General features: G+C 38.8%; 2 protein-coding genes across 9 annotated transcripts in view; one reads left to right on the top strand and one right to left on the bottom strand.

Annotated features, from left to right (window-relative positions):
- Window positions 1–2,908, top strand: part of robo3 (roundabout, axon guidance receptor, homolog 3) — a gene marked incomplete at its 5' end in the record, with an annotated part of 151,677 nt that extends 148,769 nt beyond the window's left edge. For 4 of the 7 annotated variants that reach the window (XM_084399846.1, XM_084399848.1, XM_084399850.1 and 1 more), the window contains 2 exons: window positions 122–264; window positions 2,130–2,908. In XM_084399846.1, the coding sequence (XP_084255972.1) occupies window positions 122–264; window positions 2,130–2,141 (155 nt within the window). In that variant the 3' untranslated portion in view covers window positions 2,142–2,908. The remainder of the gene's footprint in view (window positions 1–121; window positions 265–2,129) is intronic. The other 3 variants (XM_084399847.1, XM_084399849.1, XM_084399852.1) reach the window with 1 other exon arrangement.
- Window positions 2,909–9,057: 6,149 nt separating this feature from the next.
- Window positions 9,058–27,647, bottom strand: robo4 (roundabout, axon guidance receptor, homolog 4). 2 transcript variants are annotated; one of them, XM_084401171.1, is made up of 19 exons: window positions 25,163–25,390; window positions 23,525–23,851; window positions 22,329–22,486; window positions 22,008–22,128; window positions 21,747–21,885; window positions 20,325–20,452; window positions 20,071–20,186; window positions 19,745–19,976; window positions 18,823–18,944; window positions 18,101–18,272; window positions 17,831–18,016; window positions 17,696–17,738; window positions 16,937–17,052; window positions 15,662–15,982; window positions 15,481–15,588; window positions 15,247–15,385; window positions 12,396–12,650; window positions 11,989–12,320; window positions 9,058–10,499 (listed from the first exon to the last, which is right to left on the bottom strand). In XM_084401171.1, exons 1-19 carry the CDS (start codon window positions 25,218–25,220, stop codon window positions 10,279–10,281), a joined length of 3,294 nt encoding a protein of 1,097 aa, XP_084257297.1. In that variant the 5' UTR covers window positions 25,221–25,390; the 3' UTR covers window positions 9,058–10,278. The 2 variants fall into 2 exon arrangements, with proteins under 2 accessions (XP_084257297.1, XP_084257296.1); XM_084401170.1 differs by lacking the exon at window positions 25,163–25,390 and adding an exon at window positions 27,358–27,647 and having other exon boundaries at window positions 9,660–10,499.
- Window positions 27,648–27,843: the final 196 nt, after the last annotated feature.

Raw genomic sequence — 27,843 nt, forward strand, 5'->3', positions numbered from 1 at the left:
AGGAATGATACTTGCGTCAGTGTACAATGTCAATTGCGCTGGTTGCAAGATAGGGCCCATACACTTATTCAGTATTTTTTTTTTTATACCCCTAACATGGTTTTGTTTATGTGCCTCTCAGCAGAGGATGATTTAATTCCTTACAACAAGCCCAACTTCCTGTCTCGCGGTCAGATATCCAGCAATTGCTCCACAACAGGAAGTTCATCATCACGGGGGTCTACAGGATCACGAGGGCACGGAACGGGCAGGAAGAGAAATGATGTAAGACCTATTAACATTTCTCACACTACAGAAAATCATTTTCTTGATCAATATTTTTGTCTTTTATCTAGTAAAAATGTTGAATAATCCTTAAAACAATATTAATATTTACAATTTACTGTACTTCATTAATAAAAAACACTTATGATTTATGAAAATAGTATATTTTGAGACTATATATTAAGACTTGTTTCAGAGAATATATTTAAATGTATTTATTGAGTTAATTTAGTATTTGTCTTAACACATAAACATTTCTTTTTTATGCTTAAAACAATTGTTACACAGTTTTGCTGAAGTAAATCCATCTTGTTTAAGAATGTTTAGATATATGTACAGTAATACTGATTGTGTTTTTTAAAGTATATGCTCTCAAGATTTAATCCTCGTCCTCCCAAATCCTAACCCTAATCTCAAATCTTAAACATTAGCTGAGCTTAGTCAAACACAGGCAAACCAAACATGTGCATTAGTTTATCTTTTCTTAACACTCATTCATTGGTGAGACAGAATTGACTAAGTGTGGATGAGTCTAGACTGGCTGAGTCCATCTGGCTGTTGGGCACTTAATGTGAGTGTTGTGTAGAGCAGAGGAGACACAGTACTTTTAGCCAGCAATCAGACACTTCCTCTGAAGTACATTCCCCACTGCTCAGGGAACAGATGACAGAAGAGATTCTGCAACAGGCTGATCCGTCTGTAAGTTTTACAGTTCTCAATCTCAAATACAAAAAAAAGAGACTCTTAGACAAGAGACTCTTGTCATATTCTTACTAAATGCTTTTTATTCACTAAAGAGTTCCAGCTCTAAAATCTAACTGGATGAAACCCGTTCAAAGCTGTAAAATATCAAATATACCTGTAAAAAATAACCTGTGAACAGTCCACATGATTGTTATAAATAATAATAATTCTTGCATTATTTGGTGAAAATATTGCTTGTAATTAATAATAATAGTTATTGTTATTACGGTGGCTGCATGTCGTGTAACTGAGTAATGTCCAAAAAATAGTGTGTCCAGAAATACCACAATACTTTACTCATATACTCATATACCACAGTATTTTACCACGATACGTTTCTCACCATTTATTTGAGAAATCAAATTAGGAAGAACTAGTTGCATGGGCCAAAGTGGCCATAACACTTTTTGTCTTTTTACATTGTTTCCATATAGACATGAATAGCTCTGTGATGGGCACTGGGTTACACACTCCATATGAGTAATCCACATAAAAATACGTCCACATAATCCATATGGACTAAAGAGTCTCCTCAGATGTGCGCCCTCTTCTCAGGTTACCCCCTCTGGAACATAAAGGACAGGCCACATAAAAGAGGGCTATACGTTCCCTGGGGAGGGAGTTTCGGGTTACCCCGTCCAGTCACGGTGGTTAGCGTTATCTTTCCAGTCGGACAGAGAGCGTGAATAGATGCTTGACGGAGAAGGGGTCTGCCTTTATTCTGTGTCCTCAGATCTTGTCACGTCCCATGATGGACAATCCCTGCTGCATTAAGTCATCTATAGACATACCAAACCAAAAAGACTTTCTTTTGTCCTGAAAGGCCACAATTATTTGCTGAACAGACCAGCTAAGCTGGTTGACCAGTTTAAATGACCAGTTAAACCATTGGTTACCACTTGTCTATATTTTAGCCACTTTCATGAAGGTTTAGCATCTTACAATGGTGAAGTTGCTATAATAACCAGTATTGTTAATCTAAAACCATCTTAGAATCTGGTCTCAACTGTTTTTTAAGATTTTCAAATGACTGTATTTGCATCAAACGTTATTCTGTCATTTTAAAAGCTTGTTTATCTTTTGCTTTGTCACTCAAACTTTCTTTTTGTCTACTCTTTCAGGAGATGAGATAAGGGAAGGCTGTGAGACACATGAAGTTTGACTTGGCCATCCCTCCGTTTTTCGTTCGGAAACCGAAGAGAAGAACCGAAGAAAAGTGGATGAGTGTACAGATTTCAGAACGTGAATCTGGGACTTTTGATTATGTTATTAATTATTGTTATTATTGTTATTTATGACCTTCACAGGGGCATTTTTCATCACGCTGTCACTGTAAATAATCATCCGTTGAAGCTTTTTACATGGGGTCCAGATGCCTGGAAAAAAGAGTATATTGTATTTATACATGAAAGAAGAAATTAAATCATGTTAAAAGCTCCGATATTATAGATAAGTTAATGTCTGAATGTGCCAACCATGTAGAAATGTATACAGCAGCATTTCAAAGCATTATAATATTGCACTCTCGTTGTGTTGGAGAACAACAACAAAAAAATAAAAATAGAAAGCACAATACGTGTTGTTTGACCAGCGAGCTAGACAGCAAGTCTGATGACCTTAACCAGGCCGAGGACGCTTCTGTCTGTCCGTCTCGTCTCCGTCTGTGAATCCCCATCGTTGCGGTCGCAAGAGAATGTGGTCCCTTTCCCCCTTTCTTTTCAAAGCCAAGAGAGTGTCATTTGACGACTGTTGTGAACGATTGTATTTGTCTTTTTTAAGGAGTGTTTTGGAGATCGTGAGGAAATGTATTTCATTCAAAAACCAAAATTATGTTCCTTTGACTAACTTTTTGGTAGTCCTTGTTGTTTTGTATAAATAAAATAAAATACATTCTAAGCTATGTGTTTGTCTTGAAATCGATGTTTTTGAAAGTTATGTTGAAAATAATTTTATTTAGAAATTAAAGGCACACTATGTAATTTTTCGCCACTAGAGGTCGTTTATTCAAAAACAAAGGCCTTGATTTCGCGGAATCATGGGAGTTGTTGTCTTCACCTCTACAGCCGGTGGAGAATACGACGGAACTCGGGAGGCTTTCATTATGCTGCAGACCGCTTCCGCTTCTTCTGGTCGTGTGTATGTGGGGTAACGCAGCGCTGTTTTATCATATTAGATCCATTTGAGTGTGTTGAAAGTTGTTATAATGCTACTGTGCGTTCGCTCGGTGGCTACTGTATGAGACACTTGTTGCACACTGCAGTGAGCTAGATTGATATTAGGCATGGTACTCGCGGAAAATCAAGAAAACGAGATTTAAACAAGAAGACTACCTGTCTTTAAAAAAGCTGTATAACAATGATTCGTTTTCTGTCGATAAATGTATCCAAACAGTTGCTCACCTGTCTAATAACATAATATATTACAGCGTCTTTGGTGTTTCCATGGTTTCTACTAAATAAAACCAGAAATCGAGGGTAACGCGGGTATGATGTAATTGAAAGGCGACGAACAGTCCTGGTTAAAACTGCCTTTAAGCCGAAAGTTTACAGCAACAAAGACAAAGCTGGTCTGTGAACGTTAACAGCTGAGACCGTTAAAATCTTTGGTTCCTAAGGTTACGGCAGGCACATAGCAGCTACTTCCACCTGGCTGAACAGCCACTGAGGGGCGTGAAATTACCTCTTCCCGGGCAACACTGGATGCTGAGGAGACGGGGAAGAGGAATGAAGAAAAGTGTGGAGAAAGAGACAGTGAGTTAGATAAAACAAGTAGAGGGTAAAGAATGAAACAAAGAACGTGAGTCACTCCCAGCTGACGAGAAAATCAGAAAGAAAAACGGCAAATAAGTATTTAGATGAAAAGGAAGGCAGTGTGCATTTGTAGACCATGAGTAAAAAGGAGAATATAAATAAACAACAACATGTAATACATAATTACAAGTAACTAACCCTTAAACAAACCCTAACCATAACTCTTTAGTACATGTAGTTACTCTTATTTGAGTAAGTACAATGTAACTACGTCACCTTAAAATGAAGTGCAACCTATAATAATACACAGTATTAAACAATACATAATTACAAGTAACTAACCCTTAAACAAACCCTAACCATAACTCTATAGTACATGTAGTTACTCTTATTTGAGTAAGTACAATGTAACTACGTCACCTTTCGTCAGCAGACGTGCTCACAAAATGCATAATGTGTGTTTAAGTTATCATCACATATGCACACAGAAGTCCCCTTACGAAAAATAAGCAGCCTATAGCCAAGTTCATTTTATTAAGTATACTTAAGTTCAAGTACATTTTAAGTATACTTTATTTAGTAAGTATGCCTATATAATAATATCAATGTACTAGAATAGCTACTTGTAAGTGTACTGTTTCAATACTACTTGGGACTAAATAGGCCCACTTTTTAGAGTATAAAATATACTTTTAAGTAAGTGTAACAGTAGTAAACTTTGAGTACACAACTAGTTTACAACTAAGTTTTTCATTTGTACTGTAATAACGTTGTGATCTGAACAACAACCAGTCAGTGTAGACCTTATTCAGAGCAACATCATGACTGGTATGAAAGCAAGGCTGTGAGAGATAGACTTGATGTGTTTTCAGTGGCATACGCTGCAAAAAGCTGTATAAAGCTCTTAGATCACTTATAATATTCCACAACTCATATTGTCTGGGGGTTTTTGTCAACTTGAATGTCTTGGAAAGACATTTTTGCAGTGTTTAGTCAGCAGAACAACCCACAAAAAAAAACACATTAAATAACAGTACAACCCACTGAAGAGATGAAGCCTATCTATCCCTCACAGCCTCGCTTTCATTTACGTTAAAAGTCACAGATGGCTCTGCTGTGAATAAGGTCGTGATTACTTAAGGATTCACTAAAAAGAATTGTCTCATTTGATTCAATCGTTCGCTTTGTTTTTGGTCCTCTAAACCGGCTGATTGATTGTGCTGTTTCCTTTTTTTTTCTCTGATTATCGCACTGTATATTTATTAGCGGTTTTGCGGCATCTCTGTGCAGAAAAATTCACATGCAAGAACTGTTAATGGAACCGAATGTCAATATTTTTTTTAACCCACAGAACTGAATAAGTTTCCAACTGTAATTCTGGAATGTTCGTGTTAAAAAAAGAAGAAGAAGAAGAAAAAAAGAAACCTAACCCAGGGGTGGCCACCTTCCTGAAGAGATTAGCTCCAACCTTAACAAACCTAAACCCACTAATCAAGGTCTGTATGATCACTGGAAGATTCCATACAGATATCTAAACATCTCTCATCTCAACAAGGCTGTTGATCTAAGAACATGTCACTTGGTAAAACTCATCTGTGCTATTAAAGTTTTTAAACTTCATAAACAATACACTCTCAGAAAATAAAGTACATAATTGTACCTTTAGGGGTAGTACAATGGCTTGTCACTGGGGCTGTACCCTCAAGGGTACAACATTGTACCTTAACCTTTAAAAGAAACGGTATATGTACCTTTTAATGCTTTTTGACCCTTAAAAAGGTACATATATGTAGGTCCAGTAATAAGCCCTATGGGGTACGTTAGTGCAGATTGTACCTTGGGGACAGAAATGGACTCCTACTGTACCCCTATTTCTGACAGTGTAGGATTAAAGTTTTGTGCAAAATCCAGTCAAAGGTTCTTCTCATGATTATGGTGGATCACATGGAGGGTGCAAGTTATTGCGAGATGTTGAGGGTACAGAGATCATCTGAGCTTTCACCTTTGAAGGTCTCCTTAGAATTCAAACCAAGTAGTCAAGACACGCACTCTTCCTTAAGTGGAAGCCCACTACCCATAAATCACCAGCTCATTCATTAGCTTTGTGTCAGCGGAGACACGCCCAGGAGGGCCAGAGGGGAGCGAAGAGCAGTCAAAATACCATTCTCCCATTTCCATGTTAATTACAGAACCCAGAGATGGATGCCTTCAACCTCATTGTTCATTTAATGTATGCAAAGCACATGCAATTGCCACATTAAAACCAAGAGGACAATGTTCAAACAAGCTAGTAAAACAGTGGCTTTGGCATTTGGCTTTGAAATCAATGTCAAGATGTTTTACGACAAACACCAGGTTAAATCGGTTGAATGCTCTTTAGAGACGAGAAAAGCGTGTTTAGAGTCGCACAGCTGCCAGGCTGTTAGCGAGGTACGAAGACTCATTTATGTGGCAAGTGAGCAATGTTTGTGCCTGTGAGATAAACTGATCCATCAGCCCGTGAGAGGTTCTTGAAAACGCAGTCAACTGTTTTGGTGTAATCTCTGCAATTCTTGACCAATTGCACATCTTTTCTCTCTGCAGCTCCAGTTGAACTGGCTTGGATTTGCATACCCTGTCTGTGGAGCGTAGGCTTTAGGGAACAGAAGGACCCTTGAGTTTAATCTTTCTCAGGGCAGATCTGGGTCAGTGAAGGCCAACAGAAGGCTGGATCCCATGGGGTCTGTGCAAAACACTCTGAACCACCGACTGGGCACAGGACCTCGGGTAAGCCCACTCAACTGGATGGCGCGCCACGCAGGGGCTTTAATTTTCATTTAGTGTGTTGACGGATACGGACAAGAGAGATGACTCAGGTGTTTGACATTAATGTCAATTTGGCTGATAATTAAGAGCTGCGATGTTATTACCTTGGAGATCTGTCCCATGTGCTAACTTCCTGGAAACATTTGGGGCTGACAGAACTCAGAAAGGGTCTGACAGAAATTTGAAGACAGCTTGGTTTTAAATTTCCCTGGCAAGTGAATTGTTAGTGGAACAACTGGAACCGTTCCTTGCCATTTGAAGAACCGTTCGGCTTGGCGGGGGAAAAGCAACTTTATATTCCACAATTGAGAGTTCTTTTTGTGTATTTGCAACTAATTCTCACAATTATAACTTTATTTCTCTCTACTTCTCAAGTTTGTGACTATTAATTGTGTTTGCAACTTTATTTCTCATATTTGTAATGACTTTTGATCTAACAATTGTGACTTAATTTGTTGTATCATATTTGTTACTATATCGTATTTGCAACTTTATATCTCGCAATTGCAACTTCATTTCTCATATTTGTGACTTTTTGCCGGGAAAATCAAAAGCATGTGAAGTTTACACGCGCTCCCGAGAGCTTATATGTCACATGAAACGATTGCTTAATACAATGTTCAGGATAATGCCGAAAGAGCTACAGTTGTGGTCAGAATTATTGGCACCCCTGGTAAATCTAATCAAAGATGGCTGTAAAAATAAATCTGCATTGTTTATCCTGATCTTTCAACATTTTTTTCAAAAAATCTAACCTTTCATTGAAGTAAAATAATTGAAAATAGGGGGGAAATCACATTATGAAATAAACGCTTTTCTCCAAAACAAGATGGCCACAATTATTGGCACCCTTGTATTAAATACTTTTAGCAACCTCCTTTTGCCAAGATAACAGCTCTAAGTTTTCTCCTATAATGCCTGATGAGTTTGGAGAACACCTGACAAGAGATCAGAGACCATTCTTCCATACAGAATCTCTCCAGATCCTTCAGATTCCCAGATCCACGTTGGCGCTTCTTCTCTTCAGTTCAGCCCACTCGTTTTCTATAGGGCTCAGCAGGTCAGGGGACTGGGATGGTCATGGCAGAAGCTTCTTTTTGTGCTCAGTGTCACATGTTTGTGTTGATTTTGATGTTTGTTTTGGACCGTTGTCCTGATGGAAGATCCAACCACGGCCCATTATAAGATTTCTAGCAGAGGCCGTCAGGTTTAGATTCTTTATCTGTTGGTATTTGCCAATCTATGATACCATGTATCTGAACAAGATGTCCAGGACCTCCAGCAAAAAAATAGGCCCACAACATTAAAGATCCAGCGGTATATTTAACCGTAGGCATGGGGTACTCTTCATCCCTGTTTGCACCAAACCCATCTAGTTTGTTTGCTGGCAAAAAGCTTTTTTTTTTTAGTTTCATCTGACCACAGAATCCGGTCCCTTTTGAAGATCCAGTCGTGTCTGACAACTGAATATGCAGGAGTTTGTTTTTGGATGAGCGAGGAGGATTTTTCTTGAAACCCTCCCAAACAACATTTATTTATTTATTTTTGGCTTTCTGACCCCAAGACTCAACTAATCTCTGCAATTCTCCATCTGCGATCCTTGGAGAGCCTTTGGCCACTCAAACTCTCCTCCACGCAATATAGACACACGTCCTCTTCCAGGCAGATTTGTAGCTATTTTTTTTACAGCCACTTTCTATTTTGTGAAGCTCAGCAATCGTTTGATGCACATCAGAACTATATTCTGTGGTTTTACTCATTGTGATGGATGATTAAGGGAATTTGGCCTTTGTGTTTCCTCATATTTAAACTCCTGTGAAACAAAGTAATAGCTAGACAATTTCATGTTCCTAGTCCCCCTGGTGTGCTTAAAAAAAGGTAAATATTAATGGGAATATACTTCAGAGATATTTTACTCATAAATAATTCTAGGGGTGCCAATAATTGTGGCGAACGTGTTTTGGAGAAAAACATTTATTTCGTAATGTGAATTTTCCCTTTACTAAAAAATTAATGGTTCGATTTTTTGAACGAAAGATCAAAAGAATAAACAATGCATCTTTGATCATGTTTGCCAGGGGTGCCAATAATTCTGAGCACAACTGTATTCTGTACTGTAATGTCAATGTGTCATGCAAAGAAAATGGATTAATTCAAACTATAGTCTCTCATAGTCAGATCTGTATAGTCTACGTATAGTCTCAAATATACTTTTAGAATCAAACTATCATAACAGTGTTGAAATTGCAGAGCTGATGCAAACATATCCACATCAATATGATTAGATGCTTTCTTAACTGCTGTTTTGTGTGTGTGTCTCTGTTTATTTAGTTATTTAGAGGAAAGTGCACAGCACATATTCATCTAAACGTCGCTCTCAACAGCGTGGATGGCGTCCGGATGTTAACAGTATATCGCTGCAAAAGGTATTTCCAAGAACTTCATTTTACTTCCAAGCAAAGAATGATAAAGAATTTTGCCTTGATTCACGTTTAGTCTCTTGCACATTTATTTTTTTCAATAAAACAGGAAATTTTATATTTGCATTAATGAAGGAACTCGAATTGTTTCATGCAAAAATAATCCTTGGGGACAAATGCGGGGTGCTCTGCTGTGACAAATGAAAGAAAGAAACAAGAGAAGCAAAAGTTGCTAACATTTTAGTGTGGTCATGCATGGCAAACTGGGTCAAAGGATTACCAGCAGGCTATAAAAAGACGCCTTTTTGGCCATACACGAATTCAAGGCTGTAGATCCGAGTTGTGTGTTTGTGTGCACATGCATAAAAGTGTGTAATGGGGGAGGTGTGTTTTGTGCCAAGCATATGGCCGTAGGGAGAGAGAGAGAGAGAGAAGGGGACAAGCGATAATCCCTCTGCAGTCGTGCCAGGGTCACTTGTGTTTTCTGTGTGTGTGTGTGTCCAGTGGGTGTCTAGGGTTGTCTGATTTTGTTCTTCTGGCTTGCGGTGAGGATTAGAGCTCTGGAGGGCCGTACATGTTCTCCTGACAGACCTCTTGTGCACCCTTAACTACGAGACAGTAGGACACAAATGCAACAAACACAAACATATGCCACTGATCCAAGAGGCCGATACTTGCGATAAAATACAAATTTATTAACTTTTAAAGGCAATTAGTAAAAATAAAATGAGCTAAAATGTGACTTTTTAGTAGTGCAGAGTGTGAGGAATATTTGACGTGCATTAAAAAATGACAGCTAAAACAATATTTCGAATGAAAAAAACTACGTTCATACAAACAAAACAATAATCAATAAAAAAAAGTTATCTAAAGTTGCTAACATTGTTCCATTATATAGCAGGTTAAATGCAAACCAATTGAAAGAAAGAATAATAAAAATGAATCATAAAATACAAAACATCTTGTATAATAATTCCTGTGTATTTTAGATAACTCTGTCATATAAAAGCGTATTTGATTTATAAAAGCGTAAGTGGAGGTTTATTAAATAAAACTGGTTTATTTACATTTCTTCGAATGCCAATATGAATGTCCTGTACAATAGTCTTTATTATGGAGTGGTACAACTGTACAAGTGGCGCACACGGCACACACTGTACCTTACAGCAGTGTGTTTTTCCATTTAATTGACCTTGCTACAAACCCAAGACCATCAAAACTACGAGGAGGGGGGTTGCCCTGAGGAACGCAGGGAAATGTAGTCCGTAAACAACCCTTAAGCGTGTACAAGTCGATCATCGGTGCGAGGGGGTCTCCAGATGTCCTCTCCAGTGCTCAATGCCCGAGTGTCTGCTAGATGTGGCCGTTCTTCTGGTCTCTCTGGAGGCTTTGAACTGGGCCTCCAACTCCTCCACCCACGCCGTGCTCCAGTCCCACACGGGCAGCGGCTCCACCTCTCCGAAACACTCTCGAGGGGGGAACAGAACACTCAGGGGGGATGCAGGCGGGGAGAAATCTGCAGAAAATGCACGATCACACACACATCACAAAGGAAATCAAATGAGATGTATGCATACGCATGCACATAGGTGCAATATACACAACCTAAAGCAATCTGTCAATTGTCGCACAAGTCAATTTGACCATAATAACGCTGAATGATAATGCACATCGCTGCTGAACCCCATCGGTTACAATGTACTAGTCATTTAACCTGATGCATTCACGGAGATTGAAAGACAGATAGAGAGAGAGAGAGAGAGAGAGAGAGAGTGAAAGGGGGAAACAATCAGCAAATGGAGAGAGGAAAGTCCCTGTAGGTTTCTCTTTTGAAAGGCGTGATTGATTTGCTGAAACTTCAGAGAGGATGGTGGGGGAGTTCAGACAATTTGCAGACAGGTCCTCAAATCCCATTATTTCTCATTGTACCAAAGTAGGGCTGCTATTTTTCACTGTCTCATTGGGAAGCGTAATGCTGTGTTGCCTTGTGAATGTGATCTGACAATGAGAATTCTCATCCAAAATACAGTTCTCCAATTAAATTATGCAACGATCCCAAAAGGTGCTTAAGTGACACTTTAAATAGTTTGAATGGGATTGGATTAAATGAAAAAAAAAAAATTCAAATAAAATAGTGCAAAAGCTTTTCTCAGAACTAACCTAACTTTTTTGAGCCATTTTTTTTTGCAATTAGTTTGGATCTACTTGTCTCTAGATGAAGGCTGGTGTAGTTTATCACAATTATGAATATGTTCAATTAACATTTGACAACTTGAAAGTGTCCAAAAGCATTTTATCTTCATTTATCATTTCAAATCTATTTTGCTTGTGCTGTCTTCCTATAGAATAAAAGCAACTTGGGTTGATATTTTGTTATTTACTGCAATGCAATGCAATGGTATTCGAATATTAAATGTGACTAAAGTGACCAGATATTTTAGGGCCACTTCATACATAATTATGAAAAAAAACAAACTGTACAGCCTTACAGAGCTGAGAAATTAATAATAAACTGAAAAAGGGTGGTGAGCAGCAAATAAAACTGAAATGTGATCAGTTTTAGAAACTAATGCAGCCAGACTTGTAAATAACTTATAAGTATGCCCATTAGACATTTGCAGAACAGGTTTAAACAAGGTCAAAATGTGAGATCTGAGAGTACTACACTATTACTGGTACCTGAAAGCTTGATTAAGATTAGCATTTACAAACATTTTCACCCAAATGTTTTTATTTTTTTATTTACAGTTTATTTTATCATGCACTACTTAAATAGTGGCCATTCCAATTGTGTGGAAATGAGCAGAGCTTCCATGTGCTGAATCTGTGTGGACCTGCTGATAAAGCCACAGACCTCGACTGCATGAGCAGATTGTTCCACCTAGTGGCCATTTCTGCCAACTACATCAGTATTGCTGTTGGCAAACTTGATACTTGAATAATCATGTGGAGACTATGAATAAAACAACCTAATTCTACAGAGGTTGAAGAGAGTTATATCTTGCCTGATAAAGTACCGCTCATAGATTCGGCAGTCAGAGCCAGGACGCGGGCGAAGTTCGCGTCGTTTATGAACGAGCAGTCAGAAGAGCTGATGATGCTCGTTCGAGCGCTCGCCGCGTTGCTCTCGGACACCGAACCCCAGCCGTTCCACAACGAACCCTCCCATTCGCTGTAACAGGAGGAGGGCGTGCTTCTCAGGGTGGCTCCCCTGAGTCCGATCGGCTGGCACCCCTGCTCATCATCCATCTCCTGGTCGACAGGCCCGCAGATGTAACCGAACGTGGGCGTGGGAGAGAACGGACGGGGCATTGATGGAGAACTCTGATGAGACGTACTGATGGGAGACATCAAAATCAGCCCTCGTCTTGATACTTTATTCACGTAAATGCTCTTTCAGGTGTTCTCTTACCTCGTTCCCTGTGGTTTAGGGCTGATCTCCATGTACTGAGTGTGGCCCTGAGTACTGAGCGTGGTGTCCTGGTAGTCGTCGGTGGAGAGACAGAAAGAGGTAGTGGACAGGTGGCTATAGGACGGGCTGAGCTGGGCTGGGCTGTGGTGGGTTGGACAGCCCGTAGTGGACATAGTGAAACCCTGGAGCCCAGAGGCAGCGCACACAGACTGCTGAGAGCCGACGTCGACCGTCAGCTTGGTGGATCTGGTCGACCTGAGGGATCAGATATACATGTTTAAATTCATACTAGCATACTACTCTTACTATTTCCGTTATTGCTACATTTCTTTTAAATTATGTTACATGTAATAATACAGTATATAACCAAAGCTACAAATTGTGCAATTAAACATTTCTCTATTATTTTAGGGGGCTTACATTTTCATGTAGGCTTAGCATACTGTTAGCCATTTAAACTGCTAGCTTGGCGTTTACCATACGCAAATGTTCAATTATAAGATTTTATAGTATAATTAAACATGTGTAGATAGCAGACTAATTGTTCATGTCAGCTGCATTTCAAATGCAGGGGGAACAAGATACCGTGGTCATAAATTAAGAATTAAAATTGTTCCCTTGTTTTAGATAAATTGTGGCCACGTTTTACTAATTTGTAGCTTTTTTTGTTAAATTGTGGCAATGATTTAACTGAATGAAAACATGGGAACAACTTAGTAGCTTACAACATGGCCAAGATTTACCTAAAACTAGGGAATTAGTTAAACGTGGCCATGATTGAACTAAAACAAGGGAACAAATTAATCAAATATGGCCACAGATTACTGAGTCATGGGAACATATTCCTAATTCACGCTCAAGATATCCTTTTTTTTTTCCTGCACGTCTCTGTATTTTACCAATAGGAAAGCAGAATCACAAATGAGATCTCTTCAATGACTATTGAGAAGTAAAAACAAGTAACCAGATTCTCAGATTGTTTCTTCTGATGAAAAGACCCAAGTAATTTCACATATGTAGGGGGAGAGCAGGGGCGGAAGTACCATTTTTCAGAAAATTTATATTTTGAAAGAAAATGTTTTATACAGAAATATGTTTTTGCTGTGGTCAAAAACTCACAAGTGTGGTCTATCAATACCAGGTGGTATTTTGTACAAATGTAGAACTGCTTCAGTATAATTTCACTTTGAACATATTGTAGGTTGCACATTGATACTTCCTATCATTTCGAGTTCAAAATGATAGGAAATGATAAGGTGTTTGTATGAGACTCTCTGAGTGGGCAGTTCTGTGTCCGTTCCTGCTAGCTAGTTTGCACCACCGGAAGAAACTTCCTCTTTGTGTCCTACAGCATTTAAAACACACTTCCTCTGACTTACAGACCTTCTAATAAATAGTGTGGGCCATTTCCCCTTCAGCCTCCCTGTCCATTAGAGTTGAGATACAGGCTAAATTGGTTTCCAGTCTTTTAGTCTGAGAGCAGAGAGAGACAGTAGTAGACCTCTCTCTTCTCACGCTATAAAGACATGGTATTGTCACAGACAGACACTGTTATTACGGACATGCAACCCCTCAAGTTGTCTGTGAGAAATGGACATAAATATTGAGCTCTGTGGCAGTGGTGATTTAGCACCACTCACATCCAGCTATGACAGAATGCTGAAACACTGAAGTTTATCACCATTTATGAAGCCACAATGAGAAGAAAGACAATCTAAAGTTCTAGTATATTCCTGTGCACTGAACTTTGCAGGAAGCTAGGAGTTTACAGCTTCTCAGATGTTTCAGCTGAGGAAAAAGACCCCAGTGATCTCATTTCTCCTTTATAGATTCAGAAGTTGTTACACGCTGTGCTCTGATTTCCCTAGACAACCTGCAAACCTCTTATATCAAACTGTTTCCACACCAAATATCTGAATTATGTTCTCCGTGTATTTTTATAGCTCAAACTGTTTAGTGAGTAAATGATTGTCTAAGTTGTGTTGCTTTTTGTTACTCCTATTTTAGGAGAAACACATTGCACCAAGTTAATGCTTTTTATGCAACATAATAGCAAAACATTACAGTAACTAACAGTGAACAGCAATTTAACTTGAAATGTTAAAATGTATTGGTATATTTAGAAAGTAACATTATATGATAGGTTTATTTTTTGGGTCTCATTTGCTCATCTTCAAAATAGCTTATTTTGTGTTCTGCAGAAGAAAGCATATTGGGAAGCAAACTACACTGGAACCAATTGATGTCATGACGTGCTCCAGACTGCCATTAACGCGCTCAGGACCGTTTGCAGAGGCTGTGGATTACAGGTAATAATGTAGTAAATAATGTTCAGTTTCTTGCACATATTGATGGTTTCGCTTCATAAGACCTCAATGTATCGTCAGGAGCCACGGGTATAAATTTTGTTTTGCCTGTATATGTTTTTTTTTTTAACTCTCAAAGTGACGGTAGCTGACGTTGACTTCCATTATACCAATCACCAAGGACAACGGTTTCAGCTAAAAATCTTCTTTACATTTCTACTGAGGAAAAAAGACACCTTGGGGGGTCTGAGGGTTAGTAAATTAACAGCAAATTATTTTTTGGGGGTGAACTGTCCCTTTAACCTAGATAAATGAATGCTGTAAAATGTGTATATATATATATATATATATATATATATATATATATATATAATTGTTAGTTCATGATGATACCTAATGCATTACCAAAAATTTAACCAATTGAACCCTATTATAAAGTTTTACCAACATAACTAAAATGTCTGTTGAGCTATAAAAAAAGAAAGAAAGTGCAATCCAATCTCTGAACATGTAAATTTAGCTCTGGGTGTCGGTGTGATTCTCACTCGTCCTCTGAGCTGAGGCTGTGGTTGTCCTCCACTGGAAGAGGCGGAGGGCTGGGTAACATGTCCACCAGCTGCAGAGAGGTGGAGTAATGCAGGATACGTGGAGAACTTGGCAACTTCACATGCTCTGATACACCACCTGAGGGAATGTAGATCAGTTTAGAAGAGATAGTTTCACTACACTTCTTCTGAGATTCAAAGGATTAGAAACATGAGAAATGCTAGTGTTCAAACCTGCAGGGTGCTGACTGAATCTTTGCTGATGGTTGTTTGGTACACTGCACACTGCCAGAGCGTGTTGATTCACGGGCATTAATGGGACACTTTTCACCGTGTGCAGCTCTGGAAGTGGACAAACATGTCAGTGCTGGACAAAATGAATGTTAATGACTCGGTGAATGTAAGGATGTCTCACCACGCTTGTAATTTTTCTCCCACGATTCCTTCAGAACTCCCATGTTGGGCTGGGAAGGGAGGGCACGTTTCCATGGCAATGCCTGCACTTCCCTCACAACGGCGGTTTTGACGATGGGTTCGGTGATGCGAACAGTCTCGGAGTTATGCAGTTGAGAGTTGCCGTGGGGCATTCTGGGACAGCGACCCGGACTATTAAACGTCTTCAGTCCGTTGCCGGTTAGATCCACATAAAAGGTGCCATAGACGCCGCAATTGTCTGGTACAATGGGGACGGCTGACCGCAGGGGGTTAGGCTCCTTTTTAGCCGTAATGGGCAGAGCTGTCAGTACAGAGGTAAAAATCAGACAGATTTACATAATGTGCCAAGATGTCAACGGTAATTAAAGTTGATGAGGACTCAGCAGAGTCGTGACTTTAGGGGTGAACAGGCATCTTTGAAGGTTCTCATGAGGATGTATCTGTCATCCAGAGAGATGACAAGAGGCAAAAAAGAGGAGTAGATGAGGGTGCATGGATGGTGAGATGAAGATATGGGATAAATAAAGTCTAAAAGGAATAGTTTAATGACATTTTTTTATTTTGTTATCAGAATTACACTGTATCGGAGGAGCATGAACATTCCTTAAAACATCTTCTTTTGTGTTTCACAGATTAACAGTTTCACTGTATCGGAGGAGCGTGAACATTCTTTAAAACATCTTCTTTTGTGTTTCATAGAAGAAGTGAGGGTGAGTAAATGATGACAGAATTAAAAATTTTGCATTAACTGTCTCTTCAACTCTTTCCCTGACACAATTTTCACAAAACTTCGATGGCCCCCAGAATACTTTATCGTATGAATATATGAACATGCAATTTATCAAAAGAAAGAACGCTCTAGAGCCTCTGCTTTTAAACAAAAATGCATTTTTTTTTATTAACACTTGAATGTGGGTACGTTTCATAAAAAAAGCTGTTTTGAACAAAAAGCTGAGAAAATCTCCTTTTTCCCCAAAGACTACAAGCAATGCTTTTATAGCTCGTTTCTGCTCCTTTTTTGCCTGTGTTTAGATCCAGAGCTTTTCTTTCAGAAGTTGCATAATAGCGCGCCCTACTGTATAACAGTGAAAACACGGAAAGCTGGAAAATTCAGTCAATGGCGGGGAAGCGTTGTCTCATGAATGACAGACTTTTCTGTCAAATGCGGGGAAAGAGTTAAGAAGATGCTCAAGTTCAAATGGCAGTTTTGGTGTTCCAAGTTTCGAGTTAAAACTCAGGGGAAGTTGTGACTTACTGGTCCTCCGGAAGCCAGAGTTCTCCTGCTTCTGGGTCCAAAGGCCCGGCTTGGGCTCACTGCTGGAGTCTGGCTTCCAGCCTCCAGAGATCCACGGAGAGTCTGGTGCCGCCATTCTAGAAGGGAAATAATAAGGATGGTGACTCAATTACTTGTGAAAGCTAATTTCTGCCACTTAAGAAAAAAAGGCCATGCTGTGGTAAATTAGAATTGTGAGATTAAAAAAAGCATAATTATGACATAAATTGATATTTTAAGAAAAAAAGTCATAAAATGTTGAAATTATGATATTAAGTAAATTATGAGAAGTCGAAATTATGAGATAAAAAGATGAAATTAAGAAACACTAAGTAGTAATTATGACAAAGTCAATGTCATATTTTATCATAATTATGACTTTTCAACTCATAATTATGACTTTATCTCGTAATTTCAAGTTTTGGTCATAATTTTGACTTATCTCATAATTCTGACTTATAGTATGTCTTTTAGTATGACTTTTTTTTGGGTCATAATTGTGATTTACCGAGCAGTATTCTTTTTCTTATCTGGAATTTAGTTGTACAGATAGTATTTTTTGGAAATGTACCACTGCGAAATTATGTTTTTTGGACATGTACTATTGAGGTACCATGGTATTCTTTAAAGTATCATGGTATATTGACATGGTTATCGTTCAGTACTGTGGTATATTTTAAAGTTCAATAGTATTGTTGTCACTGTACCTTTACCTTCCTTTATTATATATATTTTTTTTACCTGTGTTTGATAATGAGATCTTCACTATCCAGTCTATATAAGCCTATAAATGGAAGAGAGAATAATGATTGTATGATTATGAGCTTAAAGTAAATTAAAAACAAGGATTTAGACTGGGACTTTATTATAGATTACCTGAGCTTTTGCCTCCCAGGTTGGCGGGTCTGACATGTCTCCTGTACAAAAACAGGGCAGTAATCATCAAAACACACCACAGGAGGGTGCCAGCGCTTCCAATGAATACCGGCTCTTTAATCACAGCAAGGAAATGAGACATACTGAGTATGCCTGTCTGATGCGGTGCTGACTCCTGCCTCGACTCTGAGGGAAAAAAGAGAGCAACAGGTAACATACGGAGTAGGTTGCAATTTAAAATTATACCTCAGTGTTAGTTTATTAGCTTACCTATGAGCAGTTTGTATGGGTCGCTCTGGACCCCCACTCCCGCCCCGTTTACGGCAGCCACTGTGACCCAGTACAGCCTGCCGGGCTGCAGCGTGCTGATCTCAATACTGTGTGTTCTACTGTCCACTGTCCAGTTAAAAGACTTCAGTTCCTCAGACTCCACACACCAAACCTGTCAGAAAGAACAGCATAGTAAAACATTAACAAGCAGGCTGCTACACATACTATATATCTGTCATTTTTATATGACGTTTAGGCCAGTCTGATATCAATGATACCATAATAATAGACTAAAGCAGTGGCTAAAAAATGTAATGGAGCAGCATTCCCTGCTAATGCTTGTATAAACAGCAACAAAGAAATTAGTGGAAAATAATCATACATTTTCTAGTCAGAAAATCTGAATGGTGGACTCATTTAAAAAAGTGTCTCTAAATACTGTAAAAAGACAGAACCTGATTTTGGCAGGTTCATGTCACTTTATATCTGATCAGAGAGTCTAGAAATGTCTGAGGCTGAAAATAGGCATTATCTAACTGCTTCCAGGCTTCTTTTGATTAAAAATTCAGTTTAATTAAATTAATGAATTTTTAAGAGACACATGAAATAAATTATATTTTCACTTACGAACATGTTCCTCCATATCTGCTGGAGAGAAAGGCTCTCGGGGCATTAGTAGCTTTAAAATGATTTCACAATGAGTGACCGCACGCAAGTAATACCTGATATCCCTGAATGATCCCATTGTGAGCGTCATGGGGGGGAGGATCCCAGCTGAGGTGCGCGGTGTCATTACGGTCAGTGGGCATTGTTATGGACACGTCCTGAGGTGGTGCGCTGGGAACTGACAACACGGCACATGGTTACATTTGGCACAAGGTGACACAGTTTGGTTTTAATTGTCCAATAGTTTTTAATTCTGTAGGATTTTTTTTTCATTTTTTTGAAAGAAGTCTCTTATGTTCACCAATGCTACATGTATTTGAAAAAAAAAAAAATACAGAATATATCAATGCATGTATATATCAATAATACAGTTAAAACAGTAATGTTGTGAAATATTACTGTAATTTAAAATAACCGTTTTCTATTTTAACATATTTTAAAGTGTAATTTATTTCTGGGATGCAAAGCTGAAATTTCAGCAGCCATCACCCCAAGCCTTCAGAGTCACATAATCCTTCAGAAATCATTCTAATATGCTGATTTGGAGGAAATTATTATGGAAAGTGTGATACATATTTTTCCGGATTTTTTGATGAACATAAAGTTTTAAAAGAACAGCATTTATTTGAAACCGAAATCTTTTGTAACATTATAAATGTCTTTACTATCACTTTTTATTTAATTAATGCGTCTTTTCTGAGTAAAAGTATGATTTTCCTTAAAAAAATTCTTACTGACCTCAAACTTTTGAATGTATACGTGTACAAAAGAGTATACGTACGATATCAGAAGTAAACAATGTAGGATATATTAAGTAACCACAATAATATTGTTTTTTTTTGGACGTCCTACGATAATACTATGGTATTGTTTGAAGTATCATGCAAATACTATGGTATATGAATATAATAATCAGCATGGTATTACCATCTTTGTACCATGGCTCCACCACAGTACTTTTTTACTGTTGATTCTCACCTATCTCTGGCACTCGTAAGTGTCTGGTGTTGCTCTCCCTGCCGTACAGGCTCCCGCCGTAGGGTCGGACTTTGAACTCGTACTTGTAGCCTCTCTTCAGAGGTCCCACATGGGTGTGAAGGCCAGGCTGAGGAACCCTTTGAGCTGTCCACTCTGAGCTGGCAGGCAGGAGAGAGCGATACAGCACCTCAAAGCCTTCAAGATAATGAGGCTGTGACATAGACGACTGCAACTACATACAGAAGAGAAAACAGTTACTTCAGAAAACGTACAACTTATTTGACGTGTGGTGGATGTTTGGTCAGGGATGAGCTGAACTGCATTACCCTCCACATGACTTGAGACATGTTGGAGGCTGTGCTCATAACTGTAACGTTCTCCAGGCTCACACGTAAGGCAGACAGCTCCTTGTGTAGGTCTCGCAGTCTAGTGCTTCCTGTATCTGTAACATATATTAACCAGACATCACTAATCTAGACAGGGTGAGTGGAATACAAATGGCAAGTGGTTGAAGTGCGCATGCTGTTTTAGAAAAAAAGTGATTGACTGCTGTTAACTGAATGATAACTTGTATTCTTACCCTCTACAAGAAGCTGTGCGCTGGCCACAGACACCCCGAGCTTATTCTCTGCAGTGCAGGTGTACCCGCCCATGTCCTGAGCCGTCACATAGTGGATTTGCAGACTGTGGTCTGGGTTTATTAAATATCTGGCAAATGTGTAAAAAGAGCTTAGGGGATGTGAATCGTAATTTCACAATCTATTACGTATTATGTTAATACTGGTCAGCACAATATAAAACATAATTTTATTCATAGAATTTTAACAAATGAATTATGAATAAAAAGTCATGAAATCAAAATGGACAATTCTTATTTTTATGGAATATAGCAATGTTTCTGAAAAATTATTTATCTGTGCACATCATTAAATGATGTGCCCTCGTAATCTTTAATCAAAATAACTTCTCCCTCTTTTCTCTGATGACGTGTTTACTGGTGTGAATGCGGGACAACCTGTCATTCACATGAGATCACAGCAAGTGTGCCGCACGTCATGAGAAGTGAAGCCAAAACATTTTGATCGCCTCCTGGTGGCTGGCTGCAATATAGGTCATAAACTCCGCCCTCTCAATGTAATCAAATAGAATGCAAGCCAAACAAAAAAAAAAAAGTCTAATTACACTTCAAATAATGTTTTTCCGAATATGTTTTCTGTCATTTTAGGTAGTTCTTATTACGCTGGTGTATGTTCAAGGGTTTGTTTTTCCAACAAGTTTGGTTTTAGTTAATTTTATGCTATAAAAGCGGAGTGTAACGTCATGATTGACAGCTGTGCTTGCTATTGAGTCTGTGGGAGTAGGATTTTTGATACTAGGTTGACTACTGGGCTCCAAATGACATCAGCATCAGTGACCGTTTCTGGGATATTTTGGCTTCATTTTTGTACAGTGGAAGGAAGTGAAGACATGTTGTCCATCTTTTTTTACAGACTTTAGATCATAGCAACAGCAAACCATAACCATCCAATCAATCCTCGTTTTTTCTGGTTCAAGAAGCCATTTCACTCAGATATACGTCACAATAGGGATAAGACTATCACAACTTCCATTTCGTGCCAACTTATGGTTGAATCCAGGACATAAAGGTAGGCTAATTAATTAAAAAACTAGGTCAACACTAATTAAGCATAAAGCAATCATATTTGCTAATGTTAGTAAAGGAAGATATGTAGTTTTACAGGAAAAATCAAACATTTAATATAGGGTGTCGATGGCTTGGCTGAGAGTTTGGGTTGGAAAAGGCCCTGCTATACATGATTCAGTTTATTTAAAAGAAATGACTAGGTTTGTTTATTATTTTATGTATTATTTTTCATTTATTACACTCTTAGTGCTTAAAAAAATGACTGTAGCCTCATAAAAACCTGCAGGTACTACATTCAAATGATGTGGAAAGATCAATAACCAGCATGTTTGTGATGACCAATATGAGGGGTCTGACCTGCCATTGGGTAGAGGTCCTTGGTCTCGGCTCCACTCTACGGAAGGCATGGGGTCTCCGTCAGCCTCACAGAAAAACTGTGCTGACTCCCCAAGCTGCACTGAGACATCCTCTGGTTTACGCAATAACATTGGCTTAGCTGAGGAAGAATAACAGAAGCATGGGTCTTTGACATTTTAGAGCACAGTGTAGATGTATTTGACTAAATTAGAGTCTTAGAAATCACACCATGTTGCATTAAAGCACATTAACAGGTCTCACCTAATACAGACAGTCGCGCGGCACGGCTTTCCCTCACTCCAACTATGTTTGAGGCTATACAGCTGTAAACTCCAGAGTCATTCTTCTGGGCTGGAGCAATGATCAGTTTACCATTCAGTTCCTATATATGAAGATAAGCAGAAATATATTGTGATCCAGGCACACAAAACACTGTTCAGGGTACTAAGGATTCACTTTCTGTGTTATACTGCCCTCTACAGACATTTACCAAGAAGAGTTCTCAAGAAAAAGATATTAACAGACAAATCAAACCCAAGAAATTGGAAAACAATGTCAAAATTAAATACATTTTGCTCTTACACTATAATGTTCATTGCTGCTGTTTATGGGGATCCCGTCTTTCCTCCAGGTGACGTTGGGCTCAGGATGTCCCACGGGTGGGCTGCAATCCATCACAGCAACCTCACCAACCACCACCTCCACGCCACTGGGCTGCACACGGAACTCCTCTCGCAGAGCTGAAAATAACACAGTCACAATGATCTGAGTTTCACACATTCTTGAGTGAATTAAACTAAATCTATATGTATAATATATTCTGTAGTGCTATATATAATGCTAAAAGGTTAACATGCAACACTTTAAAAGTTTGTGGTCGGTAAGATTTGATTTTTTCAGCAAGGATGCAAAAATGACAGTTTTATAAAGTTACAAAACATTCCTATTTCAAATAAATGTTGTTCTTTTGAACTTTATATTTATCAAAGAATCCTGAAATGCATCACAGTTTCCAACAAAAATCTTACCGACCCCAAACATTTGAATGGTAGTCTAAATGCTAATTGCCAGTTGTGGTCAAAAAACGAACAGAAATTCTGACAGTCAGTTGCTACATTTCAGAAAAAAAAAGAAAAAAAATGTTTTGTAGATATTTTTCTTCATTAACGTCCTTTTGCTTTAGTAATCAATGCCCATTGTCGACTCATCTGATGTAGCTTGTTTATCTAGCAGATGAATCGATGTAAACAAAACGCAAATTCATTGTGTGCAACAACCGATTTAATGTCTCAATCAGGTCCTGCTTCAATCCAGTGGAATGCAGAGTAAACGGGCCTGTCAAGGAATCTGTTTGGGCTACAAACACAGCATGCTGTCACAGCTCAATTAGTGCTCTGTTTGTTTCGGGCAGGAAAGCAAACTTTGACATCTGATCTTCAGTAATCTCATGGAACATCTTAATAAGCTTCCTCGCCCTCTTGTTCCTTCAGAGCATTTAAGTAGGTCTTGATAGGTCACTCATTGTTATCGGGGTCAAACAAGTGAGTTTATGTGGGAACTGACCGTGGAGATGGTTTTTTTGGACCCCATTGACTTATTTATCAAAAAAAATAAAAATAATGCTAAGACATTTGTCAAAATGTCTATGTTCACGTTCCACAAAACAAGGAAATGCATATAGATTTTAAACAAAATGACAATGAGTTCACTCATTTTCAGGTGAACTGTCCTTTAAATATAAGGAAACATCACACTGCTGGCAGTGTCCTGATTCAAACCTGCTATATGAAGAGAGGCGTTTCTGCTGGTCGCAATCCCGACGCTGTTCCGAGCAACGCAGGCATACACTGCTTCATGGGACTGACTCTTTCGGCCGGGGACGACGCTGAAGAAGAACAAACTTCCTTCTGGTAAAACGATGGGCTGTGATTGCGCATCCATCTTGTTTATATCAAGTGGTTGGCCATTTCTGAGCCACTCAATGGTGGGCTCAGGGTTGCCCTCTGCCCTGCAGGATAGCGTGGCCGGGCTGCCCACCCGGACCACCACATCAGAGGGATGGTGGACGATACGGGGTAGGCCGCTATCTGAAACGAGCCTGGAACCTGGAGGACAGAAAATGGAGGATCAAACACCAGTGACATCCACTAAACAAATACATTGAACAAATTCCAGTCCTGAGAGCTCGTTGAATTCTTTTGTTTAGGATGGCCAGATGACCCCGCGATGAGTAAGGGAAACATTTCCTGTACGGAGTCAGTGCCGGAGGCTGTTTTTCCCACTCTAGAGAGGAACAAAAGCCCCAGCACTTACAAACAAAGTCATAGACCAACAGGACATCCGTCACCTGTGTGCACCAAGTGCAGGAATGGCCCTCTGCTATTATTGGCCCACTTACAATGACCTACAATGTCTCTTTGTACTCTCACGCCAAAACATGCCAATCACATGGGCACGAGAGGGTGTCATTGAAACAAACAAAAAAAAGTCCTTGTTGTCTATCGGATTTGAAAAAACATAAATGATGTTGGTAAACATAAACTGAAATAAGCCAAGTCTGTATGCTAAGTCTGTTCCTGATGCATCAAAAGTAAACTAGGATGAAATGCACAATGGAGAATTTGAGCTCTACATTCTTGGCAAAAATGTGTTTGCCTATTAAAAGTTTCTATTGTCTCTGATGGGGCAGTTTCCTGAAAGAGAGGAAACACAGTCTCACAGTCCTGCTATGTCATTTTCACTGTGGAGGAATTTGGGAGAAACACTGGAAGTATGTAAAAAAAGAAAAAAGAAGAAATGCTTCACTTTTAACAGTATATTGTGACTTTCTAAATGGGCTTTGAGACTGTTTAAAGGAAACAATAGACATCATTTAAAAAGTTTTGTACATAAAGTTTGATTTTTATAAATAGGCATATGTTAGTTTCTTAAGAGGGCTTCTGGACGCCTTGCATGTAAATAACATTTCTTAAAATTTGGAGTAACATGTATACATATAGCTACCCTATATACGTATAACATATGTAACTAAATTAATAGTAATATAGCTATTGAAATGTTAACTTTCTTATAAGATGATGGGGTTGAAAGGTATAGTAACATTTATATAGCCCACTGTTTACATAATCAACGTATTCGTTCTTAAAGGGAGTATAAGGCCTAACACATATCATCGTAAAAAATGCAAAAATAATATAGATATACTATAATCTAATTCAGTTATTATTATTGTCCTACACAACTAGGAAATTAATTATTAAAAAGTAATTATTGTACATTGAAACATAAAATATATATGTATCCGTATCGGTCGAATGGATTTTTGTTGTTGTAAAATTTAATAAATATTATGTCATAATTACAGGATTTCTTCATCACTAACACGATAGTTACACACTGAAACAGTTAGTGCTTACCTTCAATATTATAAAAAATCCCCAAAACCCAAAAGAGCCTGATTAAGTGTCTCGTCATATTACGTGTCACGTCGAATTCAGTTTATGAAAACAATCAAACGCATCGCTGTTAGGCTACTAACTGCGTTACAAATCCGCAACAAAAACGCAATAGTTCTACAGGTATCCCAGTCATGTGTGTCCGTCGTTTCAGTCAGTATGAGTGTTGAACAGAGCGCCATCCGGATTGAGACCCGCCCCGGTGACTCGAGCAGCAGCAGGACTCAGGAGGAGTTGATGACATGACCGGAGTGGATTTACACCTCCGATAACTGACGACCCCAGCGATAACCAATGCCTCGAACAATGGCTGAGGTAGCCTAAACTACACACATGTGCCTTACAGTTTCCTGAAGTCGTGCTTTTGCCCTCTGTTTTTGTTTTGGGTTTGAATTTAAGACAACATGTTTAAACAATGGCACATACTTTGGGCCAAAAACGGGATACGGAGGAGTGTTCGTTTCGAGAGTTTTCTTCTTCTAGGCTACGTGTCTCGAACTTTTTTTCTTCTTCTTTTTTTACATGGCGACTACTTCTAGACAACTTTTATTGTTAGGAAGGTGGTGGTTATGTATGATAGTGAATTCTCTATTCATTAATTAATTGTGTGATAAAGGTTTCTAACAAATGTATCTGATGACAGCATGCATAAACAGGAAAGCATTAGACCTCACAGCCAAGAAAAACGTACTCTTAGAAAAAAGAAAAGACTATAAATTTGCTCTAAATTTCATATGAGCCAGTAAAAAAAGAAAAATCAGCACAAAATATTCCTGAACAAATCAGAAAAATTGTCAAACTTAATAGAATAGAAAGTTACCACGAACCAGTTATGTTCAACAAGAAACTTTTTTTCCATTAAATATCAAACTTGTCGCTTAGATTCTTAAAGAATATGAATATGAATAAAAGTATAAAAATGAATCAAGAAAGTTTACAAAAGTGAAAATTAAGCACAGCTGCTACTGTAGAACTAAAACAACCCCTTAGGGGAAACACTTGCTAATTCCAATTACTATTAAGTCTGTGTAAATACGGTCGCTGAGGGGGTGAGACGGAGTGAGGAGAAAACAGAAAGCGAAAAGAAAAGAGAAGAGAGAAAAGCAGAGGCGGCGGCAGTTCATTTTCTCGAAAGCCACATATAAATAAAGTGTTGTTTAGAGAACTGTCCATTGTGTGGCCTAAAAGAGCAAGCCACACTGATGGACACGTATATTGATCCAGAGAGCAGTGCCTTGATGGCCCTCTGGATCACCAGCTTTCAGCGACTAACAAAAGATGTTGAGGGACTATGGGGCTGCATACCACAACACAGAATTAAAGCTGCACCGCAAAAGAAGCCCAGGCTGATTTAGCACTTAGAGTAACTTTTCAGCACATTTTACTCATAAATAATTCTCTTTGAATTGAATTTCTTAACAGAGTCCGAGTATGACCTTTAATAGCATTATTTATATACAAAACTGTCTCAAATAAGGAATAAAGCATGCTTTTAAAGTAACAAGTGTGTTCCATATATATAGAATTATATATATATATATATATATATATCAGTTGGGAGGATTTTTTATTTTCATTGAATAGGAAAGGAAGAAGAAATTGGTTTAACTGCACCTATTTTCCCCCTTGTTCATCATTTTCCAAAAGTCAAACAACATCAACTATTCAACAAATCATTCACAAAGTTTGCTTGGATAACCATCCACTAAAAGGTCAAATATACCATAAACTACACCAACTAAAGTTTTTTAAACAGTGAAACTTCAAAATAGTCACGTAAACGCAACACAATACGGTACCGTGACGCCAACTTAATAAACCCTTCACGTGTAAATTAAATCAACAGTGACCACTAGTGAAAATCATGAAGTGAAAAAAGACTTTATCAAGTTATCACTGTCTTTCTGATTTCATGCTTTGGACCCCATGCTGATATGCCGAGAGAGCGGCTGCCGAAACTGTTCGATTCTGAATAACATTACCATTAGGTTCTGAATATTTTTTTTTTTTACAATAAATGTATATGACTATGTGATTATTCTTTAACAAAACAATCTGTTTACGAGTAAAGGAAATCATCACGATTTTACATCATTAAGTTTCATAACAATGCTATATCCCCCCCCCCCACCCCCAAAAAAATCCATTGGTTTTACCTTTCCTGCGATGGGCCCTCTCCCTGTGTGATGCCCGCTGGTGTGCCAGACGATGGCGAAGGTGCCCTCTTCCCTCTGACCTCTGTTCCACCTGCTCGTCAGGTAGGCACGCGCACTGGCATTGGCAGTGGCGCGCCGCCTCGGTCCAGGTACACAGCCATGCCACCCACAGCAGCCATGCTGACACCTGCATCTTCACTTAAAGCTCCTCTCCTCTGGCTCTGCACCCTCCACTACACCATCCCAACTTCCCAACTGTGGCTAAGACCGATCCACCCTTCTCCCCACAGTCCTCGCAGTGCTAAATTATTGGGAGATTGTTATAAAGAATGTTTTTCTTTATATTCCACAAATGCTTTGTATTTACTTTCCCTCCCTCTTTTATTAAGCGCTCCCTCCACTCTCTCCCTCCTCTTTCTCGCCTCGCTTTTCTCTTTTGGGAAAGAAGTTGGCGGAAACAATGATTGAAAAACAAGTTTCAGGCCC

Source organism: Rutilus rutilus (genome assembly GCF_951802725.1).
Source record: "Rutilus rutilus genome assembly, chromosome: 25".
Lineage (NCBI taxonomy): Eukaryota > Metazoa > Chordata > Actinopteri > Cypriniformes > Leuciscidae > Rutilus > Rutilus rutilus.